Source organism: Aplidium turbinatum, chromosome 10, assembly GCF_918807975.1.
Source record: "Aplidium turbinatum chromosome 10, kaAplTurb1.1, whole genome shotgun sequence".
Classification (NCBI taxonomy): Eukaryota; Metazoa; Chordata; class Ascidiacea; order Aplousobranchia; family Polyclinidae; genus Aplidium; species Aplidium turbinatum.
This window is the reverse complement of record NC_137481.1, coordinates 13,147,189-13,166,791: the sequence shown is the minus strand read 5'-3', so window position 1 is coordinate 13,166,791 and position 19,603 is coordinate 13,147,189. Positions and strand designations below refer to the sequence as shown.

Below are 19,603 nucleotides of genomic sequence, written 5' to 3'. Positions count from 1 at the left end.
CCCCCTTGGATAGAGCCCATGGCTGTGTTGCCTACACATAACACACAAAAGGCCCGCACTAAAGGGAAGGATGCAAACGTTGGTGAATGTTCATGTTATTAAACAGGATACAGACTATCATGACATCAGCATTGCGAAGTAAATAATGATTCTCGGAAATTTTCTGAAACGGTTAAAAACTAAAATTTTTGGATATTTTCCACTTTTTCTAATATTTTAACTTTTTTGGGCCCCAAGATATTAAAGTTGTTGAAAAATTTTTTGTGTTGTGCTTACAATGTCAGTGCACAACTTTTCCGCGCTCTTAAAAAGCGATTAAAAATTAAAACAAAAAATAAACTTTTTGGAAATTTTCCATCTTTTCCAATATTTCAACTTCTTTGGGGCTATCCAAGATATTAAAATTTTTGAAATTTTTTTTTTGTGTTATGCTTACAATGTCAGTGCACAACTTTTCCGCACTATTAACAGGCGATTAAGAAAAAAAGTTGAAAAACGATCCACCCTAATGTACAATTGTACATAGCTCAACTGGAAGCTTGCACCATAGCCCATTGCAGTTGTACTGAATGGTGAATTAGTTTCTTGAATAAAAAGATCATTCATATTGTTTCACCTATCCATATCCTATACGTGTGAGTATTTCAATGTGTCAGATGGATGATGATGAATCAACTGTTGTTTATGCTGAATCTGGAAGTAATATCTCTCCAAAAGCAAGGTAAGTTTTTCATAGTTTTCTCATTTAGGACGCCTGGTACATTAGGAAGGTTTGTTCTGTTTGATAAAACATTGCATTTGAGAAATCAACATAAACTCTAAAAGATTTTGGAGCGGTTCCAACTATTTATAGTTTTAAGCTAATTGCAATAAGGATCGGTCTCTAACCTCTGCAAATATGTGATGGTCTGCCTTATTTAATAGTTTAGAAGTGTCAGTAATTTTATAAATTGCAATCTTGAAGTTTGCACTTGACAGATGTGACAAACTTGTGTTCAGTGAGCACTGTAACTATAGTTGTTTGAGCCAGTCCCTCTTTGCGTAACATAACTCAAACTGTAGTAGTTTTTGCTGTCACTGCTGTTTATGGCCAAATTAATTTTATCTTTTTCCCTTTTTGTGGTGATGTCACAATAATAGCTCTTGAACTGGGAGTATTGTTTACGATGATAATTGTGTATTGTTATTATGTTTCTTAAAATATTTTGAGAATCAATGTTTCTTAAATTAAGTCTTGTTATGAATGCAATTAGTCTTTTGCATTTTACTTTCTATTCTAAAGTTTAATGCAGTGGTTATTCTCACCATATGTTGTGAGTATATATAACCTCAGAGGCTATATGTACCTGTTTACTCAAGCATGATATATTTTTTTCGCCTCTTTTCTCAACAATAAAAAAAAAGAAAGCTGCATTTATAACCTTTAAGCTCGACAAATTTTAGCATTATGAATATCTGACCTTGGCTGCATTGGTCTCAAATTTCACAGGGCGTCAGTTTCACACTGCCCAGGAATATTTTTTTTTTAGAACTTTATCGATAAGAGTGCTTTTTTGCTGCTTCCAGCTGTAACAGTAGGCTATGAATAATCAACTTTAGTTGTTAAAATTTTTTTGATTTTGCTAGACTTAGAGAATTTTTCTTGGTAAATTTTCGTTTAACAAAAGTGGTTGAACAACCACGTTTGTCGAATGAACTTGCATGTGATCTTTACTGCACAACTGTTTGCTCTGGGTCACTGAGTCAATTTTTTTTCATGTTTTATTCTAGCCGAGTTTACCAAAGTGGCTGATTTTATGCACTCTATTTTTACTGTCAACGAGTAAGTTTGATGGCTGCCATAATTAACAATATGTATATAATGCAAGAAAACAGTTTTATCTCATGTATTATTTGAAAATGTTAGTTTTGCCATTTTTTAATGCCGCCACCTGCATACGTTTATTAAAGCATGCACGACTTTAGCCCAGCAGATCCTTAATCCGGCACGGCACTACATTTCACACTTAGCGCTATGGTTGCGCAAAAAGAGCCTACCTAACAAATGAAGAATCATGTTGCAAACTTGAAAAACATCTATACAATCAAACTGTAACAATGACAAACAATAATCCATTAGAGGAGTTTTCTGTGATAGTCAAGATGATAAGACAAGGTGAATGCCAAAAAAAATTGAACAATAGCTCATTGTTCTTGTGGACTTCTCCAGCACTATAGAAAGCAATGATGCAGCAAAAATACTGTGAGTCATCAAACTATAGTATGCCCTGTAACAGTAACACGAGTTGCAGGAAGTTAATTCTACATGGGTTAACTGGAATTTCATAATATTTTTTCTAATCTATTTGTTATGTTTTATTCCAGGTTATTACCATATGACTCCCAAGTATCACTTTCTTTTCACCAGTTGTACTATCATGTTGGAGGTAATAATAATCATATTGTAATATATATTAATAAGAGTACAGTCATACATGTTAACTAGGTAGTGCTTTAATGTCAAATACGTAATCAACCAGTCAATTCGTGATCTAATTTGTAAAAGTTTGTATTGATGACTGATTATTATATTTCTAACAAGTTGCTGTCTTGTTAAAATTTTATTGAAGAAAATCCAGAAAACTCAAGGAATTATTCACTTGCCAAAAAAATGCCATGTTGCAAAAAGTTATCATTCAAACAGATTCTTGCTGATGTGAGGTAAGTCAGTTGTTATATCTCATCTTATCTACCATTAACAGTTACAATATAATTGTAAACAATAAATACTATTAATACTACAAAAAGTGCTCAATGCCAAGCAAAAATCCAAGCAGAGCGAATTACTCTCTAAACACCTTTGCAGCCTGTTTCACCCCAAAAGGAGGATCCTTTTGGGGTGAAACAGGCTGTAGAGGTGTTAGAGAGTAATAACTATTATTTGATGTATTGAATACTGAAAAGTTTGGGTGTTCATCAGGACAATTATCGTTTCTAGCACTAGTTGCAACGTTCATCTGATGAAATTGAAAGTAAAATTAACAACAAACAAGATGGTTTATTGCTTCACTGACGTTTCGCGCACCATGACAATGCGCATCCTCAGAGCGAATAACATACAAAATAAAATTTCACTGGGTTATATACTGCAGTGCGAATATAACCCGGTGAAATTTTATTTTGTATGTTATTCGCTCTGAGGATGCGCATTGTCATGGTGCGCGAAACGTCAGTGAAGCAATAAACCATCTTGTTTGTTGTTAATTTTACTTTCAATTTGATCAGATGAACGTTGCAACTAGTGCTAGAAACGATTTGATGTATTATTATATATATAGTATACATTACATAATTTAGCGTAAAATAGTAATTAAGAATAATGTATCAATGGTAAAACATATTTTGAAGACAATTTTGTAACACAAATTTATGTCCTGGTTTTAGAATAGTCTCACTGTTGTTACTTGTTATGGTCATACAATATAATAAAATTTACCATTTTCTCATTCACATTGTTAGTGTAATCTTTTTATTTGGTCTATTGTAAGTAATCACACTTTGGTCTTTAGTGTTGTCATTTTTCTTCAGATATTATGGATCGCTTTCATTGATTGTGGGCTTCAATCGTTGTTACTTGAGTTTCAAATATTATGATTTTCAATCTTGTGCTGAAAAAGTGTGAAGTGTGTTTGTTTTGTTTCTGAACAGACAAAACAAAAACTTTTCTGAGAAAAAATGGCAAGATCACAGAATATATTACAGTATCATGAAGTTGCTGATATTGAATCAGAATTGACATTGTGAATAGATACATTGACCTCTAAGGCTCTAATGATGTGGTTCTGACTTAATCCACAGCTATGCTGGTTGCTCAATGCTCATGGATGAAATTTACCTCAACTAAGGGTAAAAAATTATGTGACTACAATTACTGCATAGTGCATACAACAAGGACAAAAGAAGAAAAATAAACTGGCCACATTTCCCTTATTTGGTTAGTGAATTGGGAAGCTCTTCTTCCCATCGACTTGAAGTTTAGTCGTTCAGCATGTGACTAACTTTCCTTTTGGTTTGGGTTGCTCCTGCCAAAAGAATATTTTTTTTTTTCCTTTAAAACTTCCCCTAATGAACCTCTTGTCGCTATTATTGATCACTGGGTTTCTGTTTACTGTTGAAAATCTATGACGTTTTGAAGCAAATATTTGCTAAAGCCCAGCCAATATTTTATTACATAAGTCCTAACGTACCTTGGATAGTTATAGCGTAGAAGGAGAAACGAGTAAGACTGAGTTTAAAACTGTCTGGTATGGTTGTTAGATGAATGTTGGTTCACTTTAGAATGGTGCACAAGAATGTGGTTCTAGTATGCTTGATCCAAAGACCTAGTAAACAGCTGGATTTTTCGTCCCTTGTAGTGGAGAGTGAGCATTCTGATTCATCTGAAAAGCGACATACAAAAAATATAAAATATAGTTACATATACTAGTTAATGCCCCAATAGCTCAGTTGGTAAGTTCGTAAACGAGGAAGCTTTAAGATCAAGCGGCGCTGGTTCGACTTTCGGGGTATGTGCTTGAGCAACGCATGTTAGGACTGCTCTCCATTCAGCGACACCTAATGAATGGAATAGTTCCCCAGCAACAACACTTCAACAATCGGAAACTTCACTCTGTCAATCTCGGTAACCGGCCCTGCATCAAAAGCTTCTACAAGAATGCGAAACTACCAGAAATAACCTATCAAGCCTTTGTCAGTTTGAGGATAAATATTCAAAACCAACCAAAACCAACCGAAAAGCTGTAGAAACAGCAAAGACTTTGGTTTTTCACTGACATCTGTTAATTTATCTTTGTCAGTGGAATGGAAACCATAATTATCTTTTTTAGTGATACATGCATAAAACGTGCTCAGCAAGGATGGCTGCAAACCTAAAAAAGCGTTTAGTTAATATGAGAATTAAAGTACAATTATAATGAAAGGCAATGGGCATTAGGGTGGAGTGAATTTCACTTAATGTTTTGGATTTTGATTTAAGGTGTTGTAATGTTGTCTTTGGGCCTAAAAAACAACCCCGAACATAATTTTGGTTCTCCTACCCCTAAATTGACCCACCTACCTGAGGTCAAAGGTCACGCAAGGTCAAAATTGCTCTATCTCCACTTCTACTGGTGCTAGAAATCTGTTTAATGGCTTAAAAGATTCAGAAGACCCATATTTCTATCTGTTCTAAGAGAACTTTTTCTTCTATTGCTAGTAGAATTTGACCAAACAGCAAAAATATAGTTTTGTGGTATTTTTGCTTATACAACATTATAGTTAACGAACTTCAACAGCCAAAATAGTAAATTTCAGCAATTGGTTGGATTGTTGTTTGAGAATAAGTGTATTGAACATCGAAATATTGTTATCTGCAGCATTGATGAGGAACTGAAGTTTGAACTAAGTATGAAATTAATGTTTTGATGCATTTAAGATGACATTTCAATGGTTGAAAGGCATGAAAATTATTGAGAGAGAGATACATTTTTGTCAAGTCACACTACGTACAATAATAATTATTACACAATCAAAATTTAAATTGAGCATGAACTAACCAGCAACAACGGGAAGGCTGCGAAGGGACCACCGACAGGTCTTCAAGTCAAGCAGCACTTAATGAAAATCCCATTGCTTGGAAATGAAAATCCAGTTGCACTTTTAAACACTCAAAAAATGTCACAAAACATTTTACCTCCCTCATATTTAGGTTCCGGCTATGCCCCTGGTAACTATAACGAAAAAACAAGTGGTTATTATGCAATCGTATTCAGCAGTAAAATTGCTTTTTGGTGTTGAAAAAGGACATCAACTTCCGGGATTTGATCCTTTTGCGGATCACACCATCCCAGGCATCTTTCGAACCTAGCCACATGCATGGAAGCTTCTGTTACAAGCTTCACATGACGCTCTACAGCTTGATTGTGGCATGGGTGATCAAGTTCAAGCTTGTTTGTTTTGAAGTTTTGTATTGCATCATCATTCATGACTTTGGTTGCGGTAGGTTCTGTGACATGAATTTCATCAAAATTTACCATGTTGTGGTAGAACTCGGCGTTGATATTGATCTCCGGTATGATGAATTTTCGAACAGTTACTGTCCTCTCTGCAAAAGAATTTGCCTTTGCACTTTCACCATCTGGGGTCATTTCAACATCTTTGCTTCTGCGTAGCGATAGCACAATATTGACAACTTGCGATCGAATTGTATCATCATCGTCAGGCGTCAACCATCTTCGAAAGAAGAATGTTTTTGGGGTGAGCTGAGAAGCCATTACGTATTAAAGTTTTTGATGCAATGTCTCTTGCTTGCTTCTAGGGAAATTGGTTGATTCGTTTGAGCATGCGAAAATAGTTGACAGCTACTTTATTTATTTAGAGTTAGGCTATTGACATCAAACCAATTTAGGAAGTAGACTTTTAAACAAATTCTACCAGAATTCTAAAATTTTGGCTCGGCTTTGTTTGGGAGGTGTAGTATCTCAAAAGACGACATGCAAGTGTCAACCATCTTGCATGTGACAAGCCACCTACTTCAAACTGTGCTAAGTCATTCTCAAGGTTTCCAGATATGACAGCCAAACAAATTTGGTATGCATAAAATTGATCGGAATTCAAACTTTCCATAACTTCTTTTGGCGTTTGAGGAAATTCAATAGAAGATAATGGCTTAAACTTAACCCCATGCCAATCAGACATTAAACCATTTAGCTCTTTGCCAATTGGGCCTGAAAACGAGTCGGAGTTTAAAGAGACTCCATCCAATTAGTGCTTAAAGACATGCCTGAGAGGTAGTTCGTTGGTATGCAGGACACAGATGACCTATTGCGAAGGTCTTTGCACCAACTCTTCTAATGTGGCAATGCTGCAATGGTGTTTACCTGTCATAATTGCGGTTCCATCTGAGTCTATAATTCACAAATTGTTCTGCAGGTCGGTATTTTCCAGGGGTCCACGTCTTTTAGGCGCTGACAGTTAGGCGCTGGTCTAATAGGCGCGCACACTGTGGCGTCTGGATATTTAGGTGCGGAGCACTGTGGCGCCCGGTCATTTAGGTGCTATTCCTAGTAAAGTCTGTAGATTGTATCAGCTTGGCAGGTAGGGGCGTAGGTAGGGATGGGAAAAATAGAAGAGTAAGCTATTCTAGAATTATTCTAGAATAATTTTTCGAATTTAGAATTTCGAATACCTATTCTAGAATAATTTTTTTCAATGTCAGAAAATGCCAAAAAGCTTAGTTTTTATTCTAGTTTTATTGAAGACACATAATGGAAAGTGGCAACTAAACGAAAAACAATAGTAACTGCCTAGGCGAGCATGTCTTTGTGGCAGTGAAGAATGTTTAAAGCTTCTAAATGCTCTCCAGTGAGCCGCAATCGCAGTTTTGATGCTGTTAATCCAGCACTCGAGAAGAGTCTTTCTGAGGATGCAGAAGTGGCTAAATACTTCCTCGCAAGATCAAACAACAGGGGGAACTTTTCTTGATTTTTGTTTCACAATTCAATTGCATCGCTATATGACACTTTTGCCTTAAAGTAGGATCGGCTTTCTATGGCAACTCAAAGCTGTTCGTTGTCATGGTTACTTGATGCTGAAGTATTTGTCGCCTCAACACCAGAGCTCAATAGATCATCCGTTTCATTGGATTGCTGCATTGTTGCGGAAATTATGACACTAGGTGTAGCGGTAGCCTCACCCAGAGTTGAACTGTGTTTCGTACGATAAAAATAGATGCAAATCCATAGCACAACGGTCTTCCGACGTCTACAAACTGCACTGGTAAAGAGAGCTGGCTAGCCGTCGTTGAGCCGAATGTAATTGATCGGCGAAAAATCGATAAAAAATTTTGGTAGTCTGAAAAGTGGATATTTTCATTTCGGTTTGGAAAATTCGATTCGAAATGTCATTTCAATTCGAATAATTAGGTATTCGGATTGTAACTATTCGATATTCTATATTGCCCATCCCTAGGCGTAGGGCAATGCTTTTCACACAAAATATTATATTGAACGGGAAAATATATTGTTTTGTTAATGCGTGTGCGTTGTTGGTCATGGCTTCAGTGAGTGAAGTTGCTTAATCCAGCAATGCTTTTTCACACAAAATGTTATATTCAACAGAAAAATATGTTATGGCTTCCGTGAGTGAAGCTGCTTAAACCGGCAATGATTTTCACATAAAATGTTATATTGAACAGAAAAATATGTTATGGCCTCCGTGAGTGAAGCTGCTTAAACCGGCAATGATTGTCACGTAAAATGTTATATTGAACAGAAAAATATGTTGTTTTTTTAATGCGCGTGTTCAGCATTTATTTGTTGTTAGTCCAGGTTTGCGTCGGCGAAAGCTTTATCAATAAATTATTCAAGTTTCCGAACATGTATGAGTTCACTTTTAGTTAGGTCAAATAATAACTACACTAAACATCAGTAAAAAATATACCGTAGCCTGTATTCAAGCGGGCGGTAGGCTTGAGTGAAGAGTAACTTAGTTTTCCGTCAAAACCCCGACTAGGTTTAATAACGAGCGAAGTCTCACCATTATGCTTGCAACTTGTAGCCAAGGTGTAGCCTATATGCCCTGTAGAAATGTATTCATGTAAACAGTAGTAGAGCGTCTTACGCGTTCTCGTCACATGGCCAATCCATCCCGAACAGAAGTAATTGCGAAAGATAACAGACTAAGTAAAGTTCCATCTGGCTGCAACTTGTGTTCAGGATGCATTGCAAATGTCCTGCAAATGTCTACCATCATTTACATCTTTTTTGCTTGAAATAGGCTACCTTTCAACCTTGGACGTAGGGATACTTCCTTGGTCATCATGGCAAAAATCCCAAGACGTGTGTATACGTCCGTGGTCGCGAAAGAGTTAACTAAAAAGTGAACTCAATAATGTTCGGAAGCTTGAATAATTTATTGATAAAGCTTTCACCAACGCAAACCTGGACTAACAACAAATAAAACAATAATAAATTAATAAAACAACAATATATTTTTCTGTTCAATATAACATTTTGTGTGAAAAGCATTGCCGGTTTAAGCAGCTTCACTCACGGAAGCCATGATATAATTTTCTGGCAAGCTGCTAAGCTGATACAATCTACAGACTTTACTAGGAATAGCACCTAAATGACCGGGCGCCACAGTGCTCCGCACCTAAATATCCAGACGCCACAGTGTGCGCGCCTATTAGACCAGCGCCTAACTGTCAGCGCCTAAAAGACTTGCTCCCTTTTCCAGTGCTTTGTGATTCTCAAACAACAATCCAACCAATTGCTGAAATTTACTATTTTGGCTGTTGAAGTTCGTTAACTATAATGTTGTATAAGCAAAAATACCACAAAACTATATTTTTGCTGTTTAGTCAAATTCTACTAGCAATAGAAGAAAAAGTTCTCTTAGAACAGATAGAAATATAGGTCTTCTGAATCTTTTAAGCCATTAAACAGACTTCTAGCACCAGTAGAAGTGGAGATAGAGCAATTTTGACCTTGCGTGACCTTTGACCTCAGGTAGGAGGGTCAATTTAGGGGTAGGAGAACCAAAATTATGTTCGGGGTTGTTTTTTAGGCCCAAAGACAACATTACAACACCTTAAATCAAAATCCAAAACATTAAGTGAAATTCACTCCACCCTAATGGGCATGCGTGCTATCAAGTTTATACTGTGCCATCAATTAATCAGTATTTTTCTGTGCACATTTTTTCTAATATCAATCCACTGTATGTTAGGTTTGTGTGTGTAAATTTTTTTAAGCTTAGAGATTGTTGATTTTAACTGCCACCATGGGCGACTCCAATGCTGTTATTCCAATGTCTATTCGTTCAACGAATGGGACAGATGTGGTCCGTGACGGCAAGTCCTCGACTGTTGCAGTCAAAGTTGAACACACTGATTTCAAACGCACTGTCATGTCATTTCATGACGTCAACTACACAGTTAAACTTTCAACAAGTCCCTGTGGCGCCTGTAGACCTAAGACACCGAAAAGGATTTTGACTGACGTCAGGTATCTGATATGAAGACTCAGTTTGCGTTGCTTTGGACGAAAATCAAACCAATGATACCAAATGCGACACGCATGACGTTTTTTTTACCTATCGCTTTAATTGAGTCATATGTGATGTGTGTGATAATTTTTTTCAGTTAATTTCCAAAGCATGAACAAAGGTGAGCTAACGCAAAATTTGTGGATGGCAAATAATTGTACCTCGTAACACTATTAGACCGATTTTTAATTTGCTGTGACTTTTGCATGTATGATTTCCTTTCAGTGCGAAACTCCTTAGCACACTCCATATATATTTTTTTTTTGGTAAAAAGAACGTTAATTTCAGCATGGGTGGACTGAATGTCAATCATTTTAACACAACAGCGTTTTATACAAGACAAAAAAATCTTCATTTATGGCATCATGCCGTGGGGCAGAAAACAAAAGATACAGCAATGATCAATGCTAGTATTTCTTTATGCTTCGACCTGAATTTAGTTTTTGAATAATTATTAACTTTTGCTTGCTTCTTGGTCACGTTTTGTTTGAGATCGTGCATTTGTTTGCTTTCAGTAATAATTAATCAAGCCAGTTTGGGATAATTTATGACTCCAAGTATATTTCAATTTTAATTCAATTTGTAGATTTATTAATCTTACCTCAATCTGTCGTGTTCAGCTCATATTTCATAACAAGAATTACTATGTTTGTGATACAACAAACCAAACTCTCTATTAAAGAATCTATTTCGTGAATGACTCTTGTTTTCTCATTTATTATTAAATCAAATCGAATGTTTGCAAACATTGTTTATATACGTCCTTTATTTCTCGACTTGATTATCCTTTATTCAATGTTTCAGTGGTATAATGAAGCCAGGCCTGAATGCGATCATGGGGCCAACTGGGAGTGGAAAGTCATCGTGAGTATCTTCTACTTATTTTGGATAAGCTTCTCAGGTGCAGACTGTAGCAGTAAGCCATATCACGATAAGCCATCTCTGCCACACATTTGCAGGCTCGGTAAAGGAGTCAAATTCTTTTGTGATTACTGGAGGGAAAACGTCAAGCTTCTGTTTGTATTTGTTTGGGTTTGACGGTGCTCACCGCTTACCGACATTCCAAAAATACTTTTACCCTCACCTGCTATTTGGGATCATACATTTCGCATCTAGCTTATACTTCGTGACCGTGTCGTAGCAAATATACCCTCTTGGCCCCTTCACAGATGAATTGCACTTCCACAAGATAAAGATTTATTCTAATTGAAAGTTCTACTTCTAAAGGCGCAAAACTTTTTCGCCATATACGTACGGTACTACGCTGTGTGTTGGTACTTGGTAAACGGTAAAGACCTGTTGACTTGCGCCACATTTCACTATGTTGTTTTCTTACGGTCGGAAGATGAGAGACAAGATAAATAGTATGCCAATGTGCAGTAATGTTGTTTTCTCACAGTGGGAAGAGACAAGATAAAAAGCAAATATGCTGTAAACAAAATCGTTAAAATGCAGTCTTTTTTCTTTTGATTTATGATATTCAGTTACGTTCGATTTCGTAGTAGTTAGCTAGTTTGTTCAACAACATTCAACAGTGAAAATTTCTTCGATTTCTGGTTAATACTTGAACTGGTTCTCAAGCCTTTTACAGTATTCGTGTTTTACACGCGATCTAACTGTAAGCGTTCCTCTCAATTTCAGTTTGAATAAACCTGCATCATCGTGAGCAAGCAAAAAGTGTGTCAGTTATCTCTAGTGACACCAAACGTCATTGAACTAGGTTTTCACACTGCCATCATTGCTTCTATGTTGCGCGTAGGTTGCTAGACATTCTTGCCGGACGTAAAGATCCGAGTGGACTTTCTGGACAGGTCTTGATCGATGGAATGCCGTTGCCTAAAAACTTTAAACGAATCAGTGGATATGTTGTGCAGGTGTGTTTCTTTGGCATTGTCTTACTACATGCAGTGATTTTACGGCACTGGTGCATTTTAAGATCTGCACTCTGCCGGTAGCAAGAATTGCTTTCGACATGTTATATTATGGTATTAAATTGTATCGTTTTGAACTTTTGATAGATGTGATTGTTATTGAATTATTTATTATAGTGAAGTACAAAAATCATTTAGAAACCTACTCTCCATTGAAGTCAATGTATCTTTTTAGCAAGACATTGTGCTTGGAACGCTAACTGTTCGCGAGAACTTATGGTTTTCTGCTAACCTCCGCCTTTCGAGGTCTGTGCCGAGGGATACAAAATCGAAGCGCATCGACGAAATATTGTACGATCTTGGCCTCACCGGGTGTGCTGACACCAAGGTGGGTTACAATACAACACAGAGAAACATGAAAGCTGTTTAAATTTTAGTAGCTTGTAGTGCAGTAAGCAAAGGCTTTTTATCAATTTTGTACGTTGAGTGCGCCGCAAAAGGATAGTGAGAAACATCAAAATGTCAACTTTAAGGTTGGCAACGAAATCATTCGTGGAATTTCTGGAGGTGAAAAGAAACGAGCATCGATTGCAATTGAACTGATCACTGCTCCCACAGTTTTATTTCTGGACGAACCGACCACAGGGTTGGATGCCTCCACTGCCAACGCCGTAATGTTGCTCCTAAAAAGGTGACTAACATATCAAACATCAACGTTTGAAACACAGTTTTCATGACATTAAAAAGTTCGATGTCTCGGTTTACTTTTTTAGTGTTTTCAAACCGCATTTTTTTCTAAAAAATGATTTTTATATTTGAAAAAACGAGCGAAGTAAATCTTTCATCTTTTCACTCATAAACTTTCAGAATGGGAAGAAGAGGACGCACCATCATCTGCTCCATCCATCAGCCTCGCTACAGCATCTTCCGAATGTTCGATTCACTCACCTTGCTGTCGCTGGGCAGACTTGCCTACCACGGTTCATACGAGAAAGTGCTCCCTTATTTCGAAAATCTTGGTAAACAACTTATGTAACTCTGTTGTGTACTTAAGGAACGCGTCGCCTATTACGTAACATGATGATGCATTTTTGTTACATAACACGTTTTTACATAACGATTTCCAAATTGGAGGAATGAAAATCGTTACTACTGATGCCATTATAATGTGTATCAACTCGTGGTATATATTACACGCGTGGTTGTAGTGCGTAACTCCATCTAATTCACTAAAAAAGTTGAAAGCAACCAAAGCATAGCATTTCTTGATGTGAAGGTCACCTACTCACCAGACAAACCAACGGTACATTAGCCGCAGAGATTTACAAAAAACCGACACACACCAACAGGTACATGCAATACTCATCACACCACCCACTTCAACACAAATTATCTATTCCCAAAACACTTCACAACCGCGCCAACAACTTGGTCACCTCCTCAAAGAACAAGAAAAACGAAAACAAACCAATTTATAACACTTTGAAACTTAATGGATTTCCCAAGAAAATGGCAGAACGTCACACTCATTTCTGGACCAAACGTCACGTCAAACAAAGCAACAGCAAAACTTATAACAGATTCACCATCATTCCATACATACAGGGAGTTTCGGAGTCGATTAGGCGCGGATTGAATCGCGCCGGAGTTAAAGTCGCTTTGAAACCGTTTCGAACCATCGGCAATATTTTATCACTACCAAAAGATCCTACCCCTTTTCACAATAAATGTGGTGTTGTTTATGAAATTCCATGTAGATGTAATGATTGTGACGCAGTTTATATTGGCCAAACTGAACGTAGTATAAATTCCCCCGTCAAAGAACATCGCAGAGTTGTCAAAAATAATTTATGGAAGATGAAAAGTCAGCCCTTTGTTCACACATGCTAAAAAAGGATCACAAAATTAACTGGTCAGAAACAAAAATTTTGAAAAATGAAAGTAATTATTATCAACGCACCACCGCCAGGGTTGAGAAAAACCCGGGTTTTTTTAAAAAAGCCCAACCCGCCCGGGTTTTTTTAAAAAAAACCGGGTTTTTTTAAAAAAAACCGGGTTTTTTTGGGTTTTATTGGTTTTTTTAAAAAAGATGCAAAAAAAGGAAGATTCATGCTTATTTCACCTCAAAACTACTTTTTACGAATGAAGTGCCTTTCACTCACAGTACATGCTTGCATAACTCAATAAAATAATGCACTAGGGCTGTTGTTGCTTGAATGTTGCATCATCCATTAATTTCAAGATCAAGTTGGATGTTGCATCATCCAATGATTTCTATACCAAGTTGATGCTACCGTGGTAGAAAATAGAAATCACATTATTGCATCATTTGCTTTAGATTTGAAGGCAAGGAGCATTTATGCCATCATGTTTAAATATTTTTTATCATTTATATATATATTTTATATAGTAATGACTAATGGATGAGCAATTGCGTGGCCAATGGCCATTTAGGCAAATGCTCTGAAACAGCCATGCGTTAGGATCCAGAATCTGTAATTGGTAAATAACCTCCTAAATTGCATTTCACATCATATATACAGACTACAATATAGAGTAGTACTTTCACCAGTTTACCTATAAGGCCTTCTTGCATAAATGAGTTTTAGCGTAGTATACACAAAGTGGCATTACTTGATTTTTGTGCACTGTACAATATCCACTGCGTTTTCAGTTTATTCTTGGAAATTTACTGCACAATCACATCCTTAAGTCCTAATTTAAAGTTTGTTTTAAGTGCCTTGTAGTGTTTTTGTTCATTTTTTTAATTTTCTATTAAAAACTGGACAAATATGATGCTCTGGGTTTTTTTATGGTTTTTTTTGGGTTTTTTTAAGTGGGTTTTTTTAAAAAAACCCACCCGAGTTTTTTTGGGTCGGGTAAAATACCGACAACCCTGACCACCGCAGAAAGTTGCTTCATCAATATCACATCAAAATATTGCAATGTACTCAACCGGAACGACGGAAACCTTTTACCAAATCCTTATACATAAATCATTATTGTCTCGACACGCAGGCTTCAAGTCTACACAGTTGGAAACGTTATTGTAATTTAATTTCGTCTCGAATTTCTAGTGGTCTTCACTGCTTCGAATTTATTTTTATTGTTGGAAGTTTTTACGTAATTTAACGTGGAAAGTAACCGCCCGCACATCATTAGCCAATCTTTAAAATATTGTGTTCTATTTTTCTTGCCTTCAATCGCATTTTTTCTGTTGGTCGTCGCTGCTTCGAATTTTATGTTTAATGTTGGAAGTTTTTACGTAATTTAACGTGGAAAGTAACCGCTCACACATCATTGGCCATTTTTTTAAAATACTGTGTGTTTTCTTTTTTCTTGTCTTCAAACTGCAGTGTATAACCTTGTGAAATTTTATTTTGTATGTTCTTCGCTCTGAGGATGCGCATTGTCATGGTGCGCGAAACGTCAGTGAAGCAATAAACCATCCTGTTGTTGCTTTTACTTTCAATTTCATCAGATGAACGTTGCAACTAGTGCTAGAAACGATTGTCTTGATGAGCACCCAAACTTTTCAGTATAAAGCGTGTAGTGTATTTTGTCTGTTGAAAATTTATATGTAAAAGCTGTTTTTGACTCAATGTTCCCAATTGGTGGATCGGTGCTGCCGCACTTATCGCAATATATAATTGTTTATGTTGACTTCTTTCTTGTGTAATGCTATCCACGCACAATGCATCGACTACCTTGATATCATTGTCTGTATTTGCATTGGCAATATTCAGGTTACCATTGTCAAGAACATAACAACCCTGCTGATTTTCTACTTGACGTCATCAACGGAGACTCCACAGCTCTTGCAAGTTCAATCGAGGAAGCTTCAGGTGAGATTGTTGAGCTGTGGCTACCAACCTTAAGAGTTCAATTTGTCTTTTCCAAGTTGGCACAAACATCTTTTTTGTACATGCCAAAGAAATATAAAAAGGGCTAGTTTGCAGCAGCTGGGGTGCAATAGAGGCCATTTTTTAATCTAGTTTGTCCATGTGTCACCAGTGATTCTAGAAAGGCACCACAGTGCCTCAAGGCCCGAAAAAGATCCTAACAAAGTTGAAGTCCGATCTGGTAGTTCCCTGTTTGGTGAGAAGAAATGACGCTTTTGTTTTTTGTGTTTGTTCCATCAGTTGGCTTGTTTCAGTTATTTTTTTGTTTGTTTACCACTACCCGGCAGTCGAAGACTTTTACGTAACTTCCAAGACAGCGGACAAATGTGAAGGAAGTATGCGATGCATACAATTTGAGTGGTGGCATGCCTGGAGGTGATTTTGTACAGAAACCTCACTATTTCTTTTGCATGCTGATTTATTTGTATAAACCTTTAGGCTATAAGTTTTTTTACCTCTCGTGTGGTGTTACTTTCGTTTGTTTTCGAATTTGTTTGTTAATACCGAAACTTCAATCAGTGTTGAATGTTGGTGATGCCATGTCAAAAATTCCTTTTAAATTTTAAGTTTTTGAAGTGTTTTTTTTTTAACTTTTTTTGGTCGAAGCGTTTATGCTTCGTTGCTGCATTGGATGAAATGCCTTAGTACAGCATTCAGCCATAATTTTCTTGGAAATACTTTAAAACAGTTTGCAAGAGTTGATTGAAGTTGTGAAAGATTAGCTTGTTGCTGCTGTTTTTCGTTGTGCAAAATCCACTTTTATCTCGGTCATATTCATGACTATCAGTGTTATAACCTAATTAAGTGTGTTAGCCTAAATTGGAGTATCTCTAGTCTTGTTCTACATTTGTATTGCCCGCATCGCCACCAAACTGACATATTTTTTTATTGATATCTCAGACAACGCTCACGAAGAGGTAGAGGCTGAAAACAACACGAGTTTAGCTGAACGACTTGCCGACAGTTTTGCGAGTTCAGACATTTACGCATCACACCAAGTGGAGCTGTCTGCCATAAGTGACACCAGCAAAAGTTAGTTTTCCTTCTTTGTGTGAAGATTCCATGGCAATGGGTCTGTGAAACAGTGGCTTGAATGAAGCATTTAAAAAATTTATGTTTGTCATCAATGTTCATTTTTGTTTTGGTTTTCATCAATTTTTGACTGCTGTTTAAATGTTTAAAAGTACCGTACGATTAATAATAAAAGTGTATTATGTTCATGGTTACTATTGACTGTTTATAGGCTTTACAAGAATTTTTTTTCTCATTAACGCAGGAGTCGTGTGTTGCCGTATCAGGCATAAATAATACGTGAGGTTATCTTTAAGTTTTCTTTGGGTTACATAATGGGTAATACCTAAATACTACCAGACGTTATGGGTATGCTGTGGTTAACTGGTAAGCTACAGAATTTGTCCTTTCAAATCTGCGTTTCGTTTTGAAATTCTACAGCGATGTGGCTTCATAAATTAGCTACGTTGTGATTGTAACTTTAATATCGTGTTTCATTTTATTTAATTGCTCAAAAGTTGCTTGTTTTACAGGTAAAAGGAAGCGGAATAAGGATTACGACGATTACGCCACACCTTTCTATTACCAGTTCGGTGTTCTTTCTAAGCGAGCGTTAAAAAACGTGATCAGGAATCCCATCGCATCTGTAGGAAATGTGAGTCCACCGTTTTATCACATCTTGAATTCTTCATTTATATGGTTTTAGAAACACAAACATTAAAATTGTCTATCAGTGCTTAAATGAGCGTACCTAACTGGCTACAGTTGTGGGATAGCGCAGCAATTTTATTTTGTTTAGTGAATAAGAGTGAATTTTAATTGTTAAATGTTTGAAATATCAAAAATGCGTCGCGGTCCGCATCAAAATGTCCTCGCGACCGCGTGCTTGAGCTCCTTGGTATAATGAGAACCTTTTTATCTCATCCCCCGATATTTGGATTCAAGTATGGCACTCACCTTTTTACCTAACTGGCTGAGATTGTTTGAAGTGATCACGAAACTTGTTTGAAGGCTGCATTTACGTTTCTTTTGAGAACGGAACTTTTAATGGAAATTGTTATTTGCATGTCTTTAGCTTGTTATCAACATTGTTGTCGGAATTGTGTTTGGTCTTTTGTTTTATCAAGTGGATGACTCCCCTACCACAGGCACGCAGAATCGGTAAGTCAGCTTGTTATTTGGGTTGTATTGCGCATCGACTGAAAGTGATGGTTAAGAAAAACTAACCGCTTTAAAATATGTTTGAGATTTGTTTATTGGTGTGACGTCCAAAGGACACGCATGAAGAAGATTTTAGTGTTATTTTATAGTATACCCTTTTTAGGAAAAGTTTCAACAAGTTTTACAAAAAACCTAGCTAAACTTATAAAAAAGAAATTTTCATGTGACATTCATCCTGTTTTTAAAACATTTAAAGTGCACCAATATTTTCAACTGAAGTCGCCTACCCCCTTCACTCGAATGTTGTGTATAAATTTAGTAGTTTGCGTGACGCAAACCAGACATACATTGGTATGTTAACCAGACAATTGTTGACAAGGGCTGGGGAGCACTTAAACCCAAACTTAACAACCAAAAGTGCAATTAAAGAGCACATCGCTTCTTGTGAAACGTGTACTGACAATGTCTCGATCGACCAATTTAAAATCATCTCTCGAGGCAGATTTGAATTTCAGACTAAGATCACTGAAGCCTTAAGAATCAAACGTAATAATCCGTCTCTCCACCGGCAGTTATTCGCATGTGGCTCATCGTTCCTTTTGTGTGTGTTCTTTTTGTTTGTCACATGCCTGTATAGTTTACACCTCAAGTGATCTGTTTCCCGCCATATAATTTCCTCGTTATTATCCTTGTATCACTTGTTCAGTTTGTGCTTTTCTGTCGGAGTGTTCACAGCTATAGCGCGTAGTCAGATTTATCTTACAATTTTCATTTTATGATAAAATATAGCAGATTTAATAATTCCTGATGAGGACACGCGTACGTGTCGAAAACGTTTGAGTTGATTTTTTGAAATTATATCTCTGTGTAATACAGCACGTTATAATTCACTAAGGTTACTTTGGTTTTTTTGTCTATGATGCAACATCGTAGTATATCATTTATCCGACTAGCTCAGACCAAGTTTTCAATGTTATCCTATACAGTATACAATGAATGATTCTTGGCATTATTATTACATCAGTTGTAAGCAGTTATTCGGTCAGAGCTGTCGAGAGGGTAATTTGGGCCCGGTGCTAATGAGTTCCTTGGGGACCCTTATTAAGACACTTCTAAAAACGCACAATGTCAAACCGATCGGGCCCCTGAAATTATTTCGGGCTCGAGTCCAAAAGAACCCCCTGGTGGACTCCCCTGTAAGCTCCACTGTATTTACTACTTAATTTTGTGCAAGATACAATCTGCTGACTCCAACTTTGTTTCACAGGTTCGGTGTTTTATTTTTCATCGTCACCAACCTTATGTTCAGCTCCATCAGTGCCACTGAAGTTTTCAACAAAGAAAAAGACATTTTTATGTAATTCGACAATTGTGTTATGTTTCGTTTATTTGTAATCGTAAGACACAGAAACATTCGAATTTTGTTGGCTGTTTCTCGAAAGCAATGTGTGACTTTTGATAGCTAAAATGGACATTGATAGATTCTTCCGCTGCTTCTAAAACAAGCACATTTAACTTTTGACGTCTTGTTGTCACGTTTCTTTAAGGTATGAGTCAGCATTTTTACGTCGAATTGATTCATGTTGTCATCAA

At 36.7% G+C, this 19,603-nt stretch overlaps 1 protein-coding gene across 4 annotated transcripts in view; it reads left to right on the top strand.

Moving 5' to 3' along the window:
- The first annotated feature begins 581 nt into the window (after positions 1 to 581).
- The window catches only part of LOC145778595 (broad substrate specificity ATP-binding cassette transporter ABCG2-like), a 22,927-nt gene continuing 3,905 nt past the window's right edge, over positions 582 to 19,603 (top strand). Inside the window, exons 1-14 of one of the 4 annotated variants that reach the window (XM_082590115.1) lie at positions 582 to 721; positions 2,365 to 2,426; positions 2,610 to 2,700; positions 10,870 to 10,929; positions 11,825 to 11,939; positions 12,172 to 12,324; positions 12,470 to 12,627; positions 12,804 to 12,955; positions 15,683 to 15,781; positions 15,951 to 16,034; positions 16,739 to 16,870; positions 17,383 to 17,504; positions 17,925 to 18,010; positions 19,278 to 19,367. In XM_082590115.1, coding sequence (XP_082446241.1) covers positions 648 to 721; positions 2,365 to 2,426; positions 2,610 to 2,700; positions 10,870 to 10,929; positions 11,825 to 11,939; positions 12,172 to 12,324; positions 12,470 to 12,627; positions 12,804 to 12,955; positions 15,683 to 15,781; positions 15,951 to 16,034; positions 16,739 to 16,870; positions 17,383 to 17,504; positions 17,925 to 18,010; positions 19,278 to 19,367 — 1,478 coding nt within the window. In that variant the 5' untranslated portion in view covers positions 582 to 647. Of the gene's footprint in view, positions 722 to 2,364; positions 2,427 to 2,609; positions 2,701 to 9,636; positions 10,026 to 10,143; positions 10,187 to 10,869; positions 10,930 to 11,824; positions 11,940 to 12,171; positions 12,325 to 12,469; positions 12,628 to 12,803; positions 12,956 to 15,682; positions 15,782 to 15,950; positions 16,035 to 16,738; positions 16,871 to 17,382; positions 17,505 to 17,924; positions 18,011 to 19,277; positions 19,368 to 19,603 lie in introns of those variants that run through there. The other 3 variants (XM_082590117.1, XM_082590116.1, XM_082590118.1) reach the window with 3 other exon arrangements.